We start from the raw sequence: 14387 nt of genomic DNA on the forward strand, positions 1-14387 counted from the left end.
ACCTGGATTCAAATTCTAATCTCTGACACGGTATGTGCTTGGACAAATCACTAAACTTCTCTGAGATTCAGTTTATGCCACTCTCTAAGGCAGCTAAGGCCCTCAAACACTTGCTAGCTGTGTGACAAGTCACTTAACTGCTATCTGCCTCAGTTTCCTCAACTGTAAAATTGGGATAATAATAGCACCTACTTTGCCCAGGTTGTTCTGAGGATCAAATGAGATAATATTTGCAAAGTCCTTAGCAGTATCTGCATATAGTGGGCACTTAATAAATGCTTATTTCCTCCCTTTCTTTCCTTTTTTACTTCCTTCCTTCCTCTTTTCTTCTTCTCTGCAAAGTTACAGATGAGTTGCTTTTTGCATTGATATAGGGGTGTCTTTGACAAATAAAATCACAGATGATTGAAGTCCTTGAATCCATGTCTTGGTAGACTTTAATTATGGCGGTGGAATATAAGTGGAGAAATTGATAGCTATCTTCTGTGAATTGGATTGGGGCCTATTGTTTCCATTCTCCTGCAAGGAAAAGAATTAATTTTATTAATTGAGTGGTTGGGGTAGGGGAGGGAGGAGTGGCAGAAGAAATAAGGAAAAATAAATATATTATATTGACCTTTAATCCCATATACAGGCCCTCTGGGCCTTTGGTTTTGAAGAATATCTTGAGGAAAATTGTAGGTCATTCAAGCTCCATCTGGTGAGGGACTCAATAACTTAATTGAGTGTGTCAATCCTGGGGGGTGCTTCTCTGAGAATCCACTTTGTGTGAACGTCCAGTAGATACCATCCCAAATATGCCTGGGTGAGTATGGCTAAGAACTGAAGAATCTGACTTTTGGCAAGACTGGGATTGGAGGACCAGAAAAGGGAGCGATTGTGTTGTTTTGTTTTTTTTCTCGAAGATACCATGATCTTTGCTTTCCTAATGTAATGCTGGAAGAAAAGAAAATAACCCTTGCTCATTCTAATGACCATCCTCATTCTTTCCACCCTTTCCTCTTTATTTTTTATTTTTGTATTTAATCTTGAATCTGATCCTAAAGGTTTCCTCCCCTCCATGCCCTCCTCCTCCAAAAGAGCAAAGCTTTGCATGGCGACCACACACTGAGGCGAAGGTTTCCTCATCACCAGTGCCCTTCAGGGACTGTGTGTACCTGAGTTCACCGAAGCCTTACATGCCCCAGAGTGCTTCTTTCCAGCAGCGTCCCTCCTTTCCCCCAGCTGTGTCCCCCTCCCAGGTAGCCAGCACAGCTCCCAGAGTCACAGTGTATGCTAGCCAGGCATTCTTGCCCAGGAGCTCCACGTGCCCTGATGCGTCATCCCCATATCAGAGCCCCTGGGAGGCTTCCAGGGCAGAAGATAGCCCTAATGTGAGCTTTAATCCCTGTCACGAGGCAGGAAGGGATAAAAAAAGGGTCAGCAGCTTATATGTCGCTTGTTTATCCAACAACACTGTTCCCCCTGCATCTGAGAACTCCCCTAGGCTTGCATGTGACCAAACCCAAAGCAACCCTTTGGAAGACCAGGTCATCGGAGCACCAGCTCTTGGCACTGTGTCCTCCTTGCCTAGCGCTGAACCATTACGCCTTGCTCCTCTTCCCAATCCTTCCCAGCTGTCCTTTAACGCCATCAGCGGTAGTGATGCAGTTAGCCAGGGTGAAAGTCCTCTTCTGGGGACTGAGTCTCCTCTCCCAGAAGCAGTGAGACCACCTGTGCTAAGTGCCCAGATTCCTTCGGGCCAAGGAACCCTGAAGAGAAAAGAACGTTGCTTTCCACGACGGTGGTATCCAGCCAAGGCAAGGAAATGGGAATGTTTGTGCTTCCTCCCCTCCTCCCACATCTGTTCTTTATTTCTTTCTAACTGATGCAAGCAGCTAACTGACTCATGCTTCCCTTCTCATTGTTAACATTTCTGCACCTTGAAGAATGAATTTTCCTATCTAAGAAACCTCAGCACGGTATTTCCCCCCTGTGAATGTGTGCGTGTGGTGTTTGATCCACGGTCTAATGCCACTTTGGGGAGACACGAAGTCACTGAGGCTTTCCGAGGGTATGGAGGAAGCCACCGCTTCACCGACTGAGCTGTCTGTGCCTGACTGGGTGGGGGCCCTCAGAACATGCACTTGGTGGGGTTGTTAAACATGGCCCATCTGTTGTTCTCTTGCTCTCTCTCTCTAACTCCCTTAGAGTTAAGGGAAATTAAAAATAGATGGATGGAAAGTAACCTTGGATGGAGTTTCTTCTGTGTCACGCAGCGTGAGGATGCCAACAGAAGTTCTTGGCTTGCACTGACTGTCTCATGAACCCCGGCTGAAGGGCACTGATAAAATATTTCTGGTGGCCCATCATTGCATGTCACTTCACAACTGTGTAAATGTGGAATTCCTTCTCCCGTGCCATACCCCTCTGCATAACGACACCCTTATTTCCCACAGGACGCTACTTCCTCCAACACAGCTCAGCCAGGGATTATAGTAGTCCCTCTGTACCTGGTTAACACAGACCGAGGGCAAGAAGGCAGATCCAGAACACCACCACCACCTCTGGTGGCCCTGGACCAAGTCGCCACATTCCCAGCGACCGCCTCTGCTGGCGCGCCTCTGACCTTTCCGACATTAGATGATTTCATTCCCCCTCATCTGCAGAGGCGATCCCACCATCACCAGCCAGCCAGTCCTTCTGGCTCAGGTCCCCCCGTTAGCCAGACAGCACCATCACTGTGCTCTCCACCTCCTCCACTGGTCCCTCCAGTCCCAGAGGCCCCGCACAGAGTCTCGAAGCCTGACCTCCCTGGAGCTGTCTCAAGTACAGTAAGCTTGCCGACATTCCCTCCTCACGGCTTTCCTAAGTTTACCCTCCCAGCAGTAAGACCGCTCTTTCTCACTGGTCTGGTCTGCTACGTTCTGAAGGGGAGGCCTTGGCTGTTACTACCCGCCCGACAACTGAAGCCTTGTTTGCTTTTCCTAGAGTGCATGTCTCCTGTGTTCGTTCACTTGGAAACTTGTGGCTGTTGATTATCTTCTGAAGTCTCTCTCCTTTGTCATGTTCAGAACCAAATGTTTTTAACTCTTGTTTCCTGAGCCGAATTTATAGTTCAAAGAACTCTGACTTCCTGTAAGATTAAAAAAAAAAAGATATCCAGCATTTAGAGAGCAGGTTACGCTTTATAAAGCACTTTATATCCTTGATCCTCATAGGGGTGAAGAGAAGGAAGAGAAAAAGCATTTATGTAGTACCTACTGTGTACCAGGCATTTGCAAATAACATCTTGTTTGATCCTTACAACAACCTTGGGAGATAGGTGCTATTATTAGCCCCATTTTACAATTGAAGAAACAGAGGCAAACAGATGAAATGACTTGTCTAGGGTCACACAGCTAGTAAGTGTCTGAGGCTGGATTTGAACTTGGGTCTTCTTGACTCCCAGCCCAGCACTCTATCCACTGTGCCATCTAGCTGACTTCTAAGCACAGGTACAATTATCTCCATTTTAAAGAGGAGGAAACAAAAGCTCAGAGAGAAATAGTGTAGTGCTTGGTGTGTAGCAGGCACTTAATAAATGATTTTTGACTAACTAATAATTAATGGCAGCTCCTTAGTGCTTTAAGGTTGACAAAACACTTTCCCTACATTATCTCCCCCGGGCCTTACAACAACTGTGTGAGGCAAGTGCTCTTCTTGTTATCATCCTCACTTTACAGAATGAGGAAACTCAGCCCCAAGTGGTAAGGGAACTGACCCAGGCTCACACAGCGGAAAGTATCGGAGGAAGGATCTGAACCTGGATCTCTCTTTACCCCCAAGTCCATGGCTCTTTCCACCATATCCCACTGCTATCTCTTGTTTTGATTGAGACTGGTTGCACCTGAGGGAAGTCAATTGTTGTTCAGCTGTGTTCGACTCTTTGTGACCCCATTTGGGGTTTTGGGAGTGGTTTGTCATTCCTTCTCCAGCTCATTTTACAGATGAGGAAACTGAGGCAAACAGGGTTAAATGACTTGCCCACAGTCACATAGCAAGTAGGTGTCTGAGGTCAGATTTGAACTCAGGAAAATGAATCTTCCTGACTCTAAGCCTGACGCTGTATCCACTATACCACCTAACTGCCCTATGGAAGGTCAGACAAAAGTACTATGATTGAGACTGGGGTAAGAATTTGGCCAGAGGGCAGCTAGGTGGCTCAGTGGATAGAGCACTGGCCCTGGAGTCAGGAGAACCTGAGTTCAAATCCGGTCTCAGACACGTAACACTTACTAGCTGTGTGACCCTGGGCAAGTCACTTTACCCCATTACCTATCCAAAAATAATAATAATAATAATAATTTGGCCAGAGATGAGCCAATTCCTATCAAAAGTAGAAAGAAAGTTTTATAGTACTGTTTTTCATCCAAGGTTTGAAGACACACCAGTGTATGCTGGGATGACCAAGACAAGAGATAGATTCACTTTTGTGTTAACAGCCAATAAATAAGCCTTCTTTGATACTTAAAAGTGGCAGCAGCTGAGTGGGGAAGATAATGGAAAATGGAGGGATTCAAGTAGAGCACGGAGTTTAAATCAATAGGTGAATATGAAGCGATGAACAAATCTTAGGGATGTATTCTTTAGAAAGACAGGAAATAGCTAAGGCACAGCTTACAGGAGTTCATTTTATGCAAGCAAATTGACTAGTGGTTAAGGTAGAGGGTTAGGGCACCTTTGGTCTCATCCATGAAGGACTCTGTCCTTTTTACACCCAAGAAAACAACTCCAGAGATAGCATGGTATAGTGGATAGAGTCAGCTGGACTTAGAGTTAGAGAGACATGAGTTCAAATCCCACCTTAGACACAATAACTGAATGACTCTGGATAAGTCGCTTGGACTCTCTGGACCTCAGTTTCTTCATTTGTAAAAATGAGGGGGAGGGGAGTTGAACTCAATCACCTTTTAGGTCCCTTCTAGCTTTACATCTGTGATCCTATTGTATATGTCAGAGGAGAAAGCTTGGGGGAGGATACTTTGGTTTGCTGTCTCCCCAGAGTTCCTGGGAATTGTGAGCCCCTTCAGGGTCCCCAGCAGAGCTCTGGCCCTCCCATGTGGATCTAGATACCTAAGTTATCACTGCATCAGTGCTCATCAGACATTGTTCATTTGTGAATTCAGAGACCTTCAGGATCTTTCACCTTCAAGCTACCCAAATATCCCTTTCCTACCAGGAGGGTAGAACTGGAGTATTGCTACTGCTCCCATCCCCCAGTGCCCAAGGAAGGCATTTTCCATGCCACTCCACTCAGAGAAAACAAGAACACATAGCTATCATCACTTTAGCTGTATAATTGTCCCAGATATGCACCAGCATGTGCCACCTTGTCCAAAAAAAAGCAATTGCTTAGAGGTCAACCTGCTAATAGTACACCTCTCCCCACTTGGGTAGGCTTTGGATAGTAGATTTATCCTATAACCAAAATCATTCCCAAACCTGGTAGAATCTGTCATGACTTACTCCCCTCTGGCATCATGGCCTTAGAGAACCCTGGGTCACTGGCCATGTTAAAATGAGGCTATAGAAAGACCTTGGCAAAACTTGGACAGGATGAGAAGGATGGATTAAGACCTACATGAATGGAGGATACAGATTCAGGAACAAGCTCAAAGATCTATTGACTTATTAAAGCACGTCCCTGCACGGTGTCTGCCTATACTCATGGAGTCGTGATATCCCTTTTGGCCTCTCCAGAGGCTCTACAGATATTCCCTACTGCCAAGAGGAACTCCACATGCTTATAAAATTCTTTTCAAAGCAAGAAGAATCCTGGTTATTCACTTCCAACTTTTCTTTCAGCCTGGTAAAATTATGTACTTGCAAGGACAGAAGCTGCAGCATTCCACAGCCCTGTTTGTGGCAACTGCAGTGATACCGGTGATTCCCATCAGGCCGGAGATACTAGAATGAAGACAAAACCGGGCTCTTCCTCCTCCTCTGGCTAAATGAAATTCAAAAATCTAGACCCGGGTCCCATTGGCTGTTAGTGAGCTGTAGTCACACTTGCCACTTACTGCTTGTGTCACCTCAGGCAAGTGACTTAACCCCAAGGTCTTAAATCCCTCATCAGTAAAATGAGGGAGCTGGATGAGATTGCTTCTGGGGTCTCTTTTGGCTCTGATATTCTATGATCCCATGGGAAAATGAAGCTTGAAGCAGAGGTCCCTTCTGTCATCTAATCAACTGATTAAGCAGTCATGAGAATTATGTTCAATACTGACACAGCTTTAAAATGAAAAAGCTTTATGTGATAAAATTAGCCTAAGTAGTTAAAGTTTAGTCATGCCATTTCCCCTATTTTTTTTTTTTTTAGCAGAGAGCAGGAAGGAAACTTTTGAAAATTCAGAGCATCAGGGAAATTGTAGTGACTTCCCAATTTAAAAAAAATCTCGACAAAGCAAAAATGTCAAGATAGCCAGCTACATAGATTCCTCTGCTAATAGAGTGGTCCTTCAGAGTCTTTGATACAGCATAATGATTAGACCAAAGAATGCTCATGAACTGAATCTACCCTGCCCAGCTAATATCCTTTGTCAGCTGCATTGAGAAGGACGGGCAGGACCAACATTACCATGCATATCATGGTGCCCGTGTAGCATGGAGATGCCTGTGCCAACCTATCTCCCCAATCTTGCATGGGGGTAATTGGAATCATTCCTATGCATTTTGGAGACCACAAGGACAATTCACTTTTCACAGAAATTTTTACTACTGAAGCATTAGCTGTGTGTGAGTTATGTTTTTGGTCATTGCATTACATTTTAAATGCACCAGGAGAGCTTGATATACAATAGAATCCTACCACAAATCCTTTTGCTAGCTGTACCATGACTTACTTGCGTGTAAGTCTGAATTTTTCCATCCAGTTTGTTTAAAGTGAGGACTATGGTGATTATAGAGTATGGCCAGAATGAGATGGTCTTGATTTCAGAAATCTATCTATATCACCTGAATGCAATTGGGCTTTGCATTGGCAGTGGCACATAGCACTGGATGTTGTTGGATTTGGCCTCAGGAGAAATTTAAATGGAAAACAGAGACCTCATTAAAGTGGGTATGCCTCCTAAATACGCAGATTCCAATCCATCCATGTCTGCCCATTCTGTGGGATCTTTGTCCTCGCATTATTTTTAAGTAGGAAGGAAGGAATAAACTCACATGTTAATAGATCCAAGATATTCTGATATCTTGTAGTGACTTGTATAGCTTTTAAAGGATAAAAACTTTAATAATAATAATAATAATAATAATAGCTGGCATTTATATAGCACTTTAGGGTATATAGTGCTATGAGCTTTGCCTGTGTTATTTCATTTGATTCTTATCATCACAATAAAAATAATAATAAAAAAATTAAGAGCTAGCATTTATATAGTGCTTAAGGTTTATAAGGTCCTATACATATGGTATTTCCTTTGATCCTCACAACAACCCTGTAAAGTACTGTGATGAAATTGAGGCTAGGAGTTTAAGTGACTTATCCAGAGACACAGAACTATTAAGTATCTGAGGCAGGATTCAAACTCAGGTCTTCCTGATTCCAAGTCTAACACTGTGCCACCTGCCTGCCTTCACCCCTAACTTGAACATGTGATCAAAAGATCTTAGATTTAGAGCTAGAAAGGATCTTGGAGGTCATCTAATCTAACTACCTCACTTTACTTTTGAAGAAACTGAGGCCCAAAGAGGTTGTGACTTATCCAAGATCACACAACTGTGTTTGTCATGAATACAGAGCCTAGTTGGAACACAGATGCATTGATTAAAATGCCATCCCTCTTTCTATTGTTGACTAGACTGTTTTTACAGTATTTTTAAGTATTTCTGATACTGACAGAATACATGTGAGTTGAGAGGTAATATGGCAGGGTGGATGATAGGCTGGATTTGGAGAGAGGAAAATCCAGGTTCAGCTCCCAACTCTGACACATACTGGCTGTGTTGGCTTGAATAAATCACTTTATATCTCAGTGCCCCAGGCAGCTCTATAAAAGCCTCTAAGTTATAAACAGGTTGCTGGTCTGTATCCATGAAGGAAGGTTCCACACCAAGTGTTCCCCACATTGACAAAATAATTGGTTTGGATCAACCCTGAACCCTATATTGGACATTTTATATGTTTTCAAGGGAAGTACTTTAAAAGTGCTAATTTTTGTTGTTGTTCAGTTGTTTTTCAGTCATGTCCAACTCTTTGTGACCCCATTTGGGATTTTCTTGGCAAAGTTATTGGAGTGGTTTGCCATTTCATTCTCCAGCTCATTTTACAGATGAGGAAACTGAGGCAAACAGGGTTAAGTGACTTGTCTAGAGTCAAACAGCTAGTAGGTGTGTCTGAAGCTGAATTTGAACTCAGGAAAATGAGTTTTCCTGACTCTAGGCCCAGCACTCTATTCATTGTGCCACTTAGCTGCCCTTTATTTTTTACACAATACCTTTGATAAATAGGTACATGATACCTCTCAAAACAATTTCCCCAACCTCCTCATTTACAAAATGAGTAAGGGAACAGAGGTTCAGAGAGAAAAAATGTCTGTGCCCAAGGATTCACTGCTAATAGGTGGCAGCAGGCGGGACAAGAACCCAGGTCTCCTAGCTCCTAGGACCTCTTTCTACTTTGCCATGTTGCCTCAGAATATGAAGATCCTGCTGAGAGTTAAAACGTTTTTATAAATTATTTATTTTCACAGTATTTTCTTTTTTGGGGGGGGGAGAACAATGCTTAGAACTATGATTTCATGAAACTTGGTTTCTCGTTGTGTGGAAACTTCCTTCACTGATGCAAATCTACAACTCCTCTGTAATTTAGTCCTAGAGAGTTTCCCGAAACACCGGGAGGTTAAAGGATTTTTCCATGGTTACACAGATGGAAGACTTGACCTCAAGTTCTCCTGCCTCTAAGGATGTACCTCTATCATCTATTCCATATTACCTTTCTTGGAAATAGATAGAGACAGATAGTAGGACCTCCATTTTACAGATGGAAAAACTGAGGCACCAAGAGATTACAAATCAGGATTAGGGATTAGGAGCCAACATCATGGGGTCAGTGGTTGAGGTTCATGGGCCAGGGCTCTATCCCCTGGACTTTCCAACCTTTCCAAACTAATATGATTAAGCCAGCTTACAGTCTTTTAAAATCGTAGGCAGATGTTCTCTGCCCAAAAATGTTGGATGAAGATGCAACATCTTCATTTATGGGTTGGAAAAACCACAATGGGTCTGGATTTTGTCTGTCAATGTACATTTATTATGCACCAATATTAGTCGTAAGCTCCGTGTCAGACACTGTGGAGAACACAAAGAGACATAAAACATAGTCTGTGTCTTCAAGCTTATAGTCTGCTTGAGATCTTAATGGAACCTGTTTTAAACTCATATTCATTTTGAAAATTTCATTTTGAAACTACTTGAAGATCAATATTTTGACCTCAGGGATTCCAGATTTTTCCTATAAAACTGTGTTAGATTTATACATTTGTTTACCTAGGGAAGCAGATAAATCCCATTTAAGCCATTTTGAAAGGTTTTTTTTTTCCATTTCTTTTTTAAAAGACCAATTTCGTCTATTGTTATCACTATACCAGTTATTAGATGGAAACTAGCTTAATAGTTCTTTCTACCAGAGTCCAGGCAGGCCAGTGTCCGTACCGAGATTTGGGTCAGGATGGCTCATGTATTTTTTTCATGTGATTCTTATCAACAAGATCCATCCCCCTGCAATTCTGAGGCCAATAAAAGGAGACAGAAGTCTTGGATAATTTCCAGAACTTGGAACACAGCCCTAGTGAAATCTTTCGGGGATGATGCGGCAGGGGTGCCCTTCTAAGGGGTGCCGTTGGTTATATGCCACCTGTTCTTGGGTTGATGTGTCAATGTCACTCTGTCTCATGTTTCTGTCCATGATAGTACTAAACTTTTCCTGGTTTCCCTCACTAAGCCAGCTCTTACCCCTGGATTTATCCATTCAAAAGTGCATGAGTTTTGCATGTTATATTGCTCTGAATTTGGATGTCCTTTTCCAATAATTAGATGGATTCATGGCTTGTTTCCAGGTAAAAATTGTGTTTGCTATAACTTAAACTTACAGGTCTGTCATCACTTTCTTCATACTAATAAAAGGAAAACGATCATATTAGTATGTTTCTGATTGAAATTAACAGTGAGCAGTATGTGTAATCAAGATGCTTTGTTTCCTTATTTCAGCTACTGCATTTCTTTTTATAATTACAGTACTCCTGGCTTTAAATTTCTGTTTGTATCAGCCCCAATTTTATGCTTTTATCAGCGGTTAAAATGCATTCTTCTTTACAGGGTGCAGATTCTCTGGTAAATGAAGTTTCTTCGCCCCGCGTTGGGACTGATTCCCAGATTTTCCCACCAGTCAGCAAGCCTTCATCTGCTTACCCTTCCACTACCATCGTTAATCCCACTATTGTGCTTCTGCAACACAATCGAGGTAAGGAAGCGTGACACTGTGCCTCCTCATTTTAATTACAGCTGGTTTGATGGGGATTTGTGGTCTTGCAAATGATTTCTGGAAGGCTTCCTTGCCTGCCATGATACTCTCCATGAGTGCCATTTCCTTCTTTGGCACTAGCTTTGCCATCTCCTCTGTGGCTACCTGACACCGTCTGCTAGCTCCCATGGCCTTCCCAGAAGAATAGAGCAGCCATGACAAAAAGAGGTTCATCTTGAAATGATGGCGAGTGGACTTCTGTCTGCTCACACAGCCGCCACCCTGGTTCAGGCCCTCTTCACTTCATGTTTGTTGCAAAAGCCTTCTAACTGGTCTTCCTGCTTCAAATCTTTCCCCACTTCAGTCCATCTTCCGCTCAGCTGCCAAAGGGATTTTTCAAAAGTGTAGGTTGGCCATATCGCATCCACCCCTTCCCAGCCAATAAACTCTAGTGATTCTCTTACTTCCATGATCAAATATAAACTCCTCTCTTTGGCATTGGAAGCTCTTCATAACCCAGCCCCTTCTGACCTTTCCAGACCTATTACATTGTACTGTCTCCATGGATTCTACAGTCCTCCAATACAAATTCTGACCTGTTTGCTGTTCCTCACACACAACTCTACACCCTATCTTTATGCCTTTGCGTTACCTGTCCTTTATACCTAGAATGGTCTACCTGCTTACCTCTGTTTCTGAGTTTTCTTGGTTTCCTTCAGAACTCACCTAAAAGCCTACCTTCTTAATTCCTTACCTATATATCAGTTTGGATTTGTGTAAGAAAAGTGCTTAAACTGTTCATGCCCTTTGATCCTGCCTCCTCATTACTGGGCATATAATTTCAAGGAGGTCAAAGACAAAAACAAAGATCTGGAATACACCCAGGTCATCATAACAACACACTGTGGCAGTAAAGAACAGGAAATAAGTAGGTGCCCATCAGTTGGGGAATGCCTGAAAACAAACAAACAAACAAACTGTGATAATGTGAATATAATAGAATATTGTTGTGTTTTAAGAAATGACAGATATGAGAAATTCAAAGAAGCATAGAAAGTTTTGCATTATGAGAGGCACAATAAAAAAGCTAAATCAAAAGAACATAATACACAATGTCTAAATCAATGTGAATGAAAAGATCAGCAAAAGGAAATGGAACTCGGAGTGATTGTGAAACCAATGATTGTTTTGGATGAATAGGTAGTGAAACCTATTCCTGTCTTCCATGGCAGAGGGGTGGGGGATGATAGGACAGGAAGTCCTATACATTTCAAGTTGCTATCACTTTTATTAGATATTTTTGCTTGTTTCCCTTGGTTACGAAGGAAGATTCAATCGGCCAAGAGAAGTGATTTTATCTCCTCTTTGAAATGTCAAAGGCAGCAATAAAACAAACAAAAAAAAAGGATTGCAAGTGGCTCTATGGATATCAATCTAGTATACAATTGTACAATTAGACATAAAAAGAGTTGACAATCAGTTGGAGCAAGTAGGAATGTGGATGTTACCAGGCTCCTAGGAAGAGTTAATCAGTATAGCTGGCCATTGCAAAATGAGGAGGGTGGAATAGATGAGCCCTAATCTCGCTCCCAGCTCTGAATTCTATACGCCTATGAATTCAGCTGGCAGCTAAAACAAAACAAAAAAATGCAAACACACTAGGTTATATATAGTTCTTGTTTTCTGAACAAATAAAGCATACAAATTTATTGGGAGGGAGTTTTTCTTGGCACTAAATTTAAGCAAGAATTTATCATGTTACCTTATATAACAGTTATATAATGAGTGAATGTATGAATGAAAAAGCATTTATCAGGCACTTACAGTGTTCCAACCCCTGGGGATGCAAATACAAAAGTAAGGACCATCCTTGCCCTTGAGGACTTATATCCTAGTAGGGATAGTCTACACTTATAGAGGATAGGGGGGTTGGGGAGGGAAGTAGATCAACATAACCTTTCCATGCAGCAGCCATGTCAATATTGAGTGGATGATGGAAAGGTGGTGGTAGTGGTGGTGGAGGAGAAGGAAGTTGCATGTGTATAGTCATGAAGTTGATGAAAAGACGATGGGAGAGTGAAATAAAACATGGCTGGAGCCAGATCTGGATGTAATAGGTGACTAAGGCAATCACAGATCAGGACAAGTGGGTGATCAGAGCTGGACTTCAAGATGTAAAAGGGTGAAGTATTCTGGGCATTTCTGGGACCAGTGACAAGGCAGTTGGTGAGAAGATGTCTGGGGAACCATTCTTCCACTATGGCTGTGTGAAAGCCAAATATATGTTCTTTGAACACTTCATATAGGCTTTCTACAAAAGCCGAAGACATAACATTAACATTCAGTAAAGGTTCTTCTATGGGGCTCTGAGGGTGTGTGTTTTGGGTAAATTGTTTTCTAATGATTTTGGTAATACAAGGCTAGAACTTAGAGAGCCAAACAATGAATAACAACAACAACAACAATACTAATAATAGCTAACCTTTATATGGTTCCTACTATGTACCAGACACTGTGCTAAGTACTTTATAAATATTATTTCATTTGATCTTCATAACAATCCTGTAAGGTAGGTGCTGTTATTTTAGCATTTTAGTATTTTATTGTTTAGAGTTGTTACAGTATAATTTAGTATTTTGTGCTTGCATTTTGTATTTTATAATTGAGGACAGCTAGGTGGCACAGTGGATAGAGTGCCAGGTCTGGAGTCAGGAAGACTCATCTTCCTGAGTTCAAATCTGACTTCAGACACGTACTAGCTGTGTGACCCTGGGCAAGTCACTTAACCCTATTTGCCTCTGTTACCTTGTTTGTAAAATGATCTGGAGAAGGAAATGGCAAACACTCTAGTATCTTTGCCAAGCATATCCCAAATGGGGTCTCAAAGAGTTGGACACGACTGAAACACCAGTCAACAACAATTTTATAGTTGAGGAAACTGAGGCAGACAGAGGTTAAATGACTTATGCAAGGTCACATAGCTCATGTCTGAGGACAGATTCGAACTCAGTTCTTCCTGACTCCAGATACCATGTTCTAGCCACAATGCCACCTACCTTGCTACCCATGAAGAATTACCTTGTATATTAGGTTGTTTCTTCCAAATCTCAGCAGTCTAAAATGAACTTTTGGTAGATGTTGGATCACAGTCAATACCTCTCTGAGGAGTACTCTGAGTGTGGATATTCTGTGCTGATTAAAGAGGAATCCACATGTTTTAGATACCAGATGAATGGGAGGCAGAGTTAACATTCTGTTGAAAAAAAAGATGAGGAGCCTGGCTTGTTTTCTCATCCAGATGGACGGCCAACCCACTTCCTTGTGGAGGAGACCTCATAAAAGGAACTTGGAATATGCTCCGAAACATGGATGAGTATTTGATCTGGCACATTAGCAATAGACTCCATCTCCCCTTGTCTGCCTCAATATGAAAGGCTCAGGGACCTTAGCATCCTCAGTTCACTAGAATCCAACCTACAAGTTCTGAGCAGGACTGATTGCCAATGGTATGGTATGCCTGTGCTTCATCTATTAGAATCAGAACCTACCTAGGTGGAGGTAAAGTCGTCCCGTTGTATGTATCCTTTCTGCACTGGATTCTGTTCTCCATCTACTCATAGTCAGGTCATCCAGATGTGGGATTCAGTTTCTGTACCTTGAGGTCCTGGACTGGATTGATGGAACTATTAAATATCAGATCTGAACATTTTAAGCAGGAATTATTCATCAGTCACCTCACCTGTAAAAGGACCTCTGAATGACTCTAATAAACCACCTAACTTTGAGAGATGCATATAAATGAGCCCTCCAGGATGAATTTGCTACCAAATACTCCCCTTCATAGCAGATAGAATTGATTTGTTGGGTGTGTATTCCATCTACATGAAAGGAAATATCTACCAAA

The 14387-nt window shown here is 42.2% G+C and overlaps 1 protein-coding gene across 4 annotated transcripts in view; it reads left to right on the forward strand.

The window, feature by feature from the left end:
* Positions 1–14387, forward strand: part of SORBS1 (sorbin and SH3 domain containing 1) — a 302200-nt gene that overhangs the window by 183703 nt on the left and 104110 nt on the right. For 2 of the 4 annotated variants that reach the window (XM_027859828.1, XM_027859837.1), the window contains exon 9: positions 10339–10483. In XM_027859828.1, coding sequence (XP_027715629.1) covers positions 10339–10483 — 145 coding nt within the window. Of the gene's footprint in view, positions 1–1046; positions 1800–2438; positions 2814–10338; positions 10484–14387 lie in introns of all 4 variants that reach the window. The other 2 variants (XM_027859816.1, XM_027859821.1) reach the window with 2 other exon arrangements.

The sequence above is a fragment of the Vombatus ursinus genome, unplaced genomic scaffold, assembly GCF_900497805.2.
Source record: "Vombatus ursinus unplaced genomic scaffold, bare-nosed wombat genome assembly UNPS02000749.1, whole genome shotgun sequence".
In the NCBI taxonomy this organism is placed as follows: domain Eukaryota; kingdom Metazoa; phylum Chordata; class Mammalia; order Diprotodontia; family Vombatidae; genus Vombatus; species Vombatus ursinus.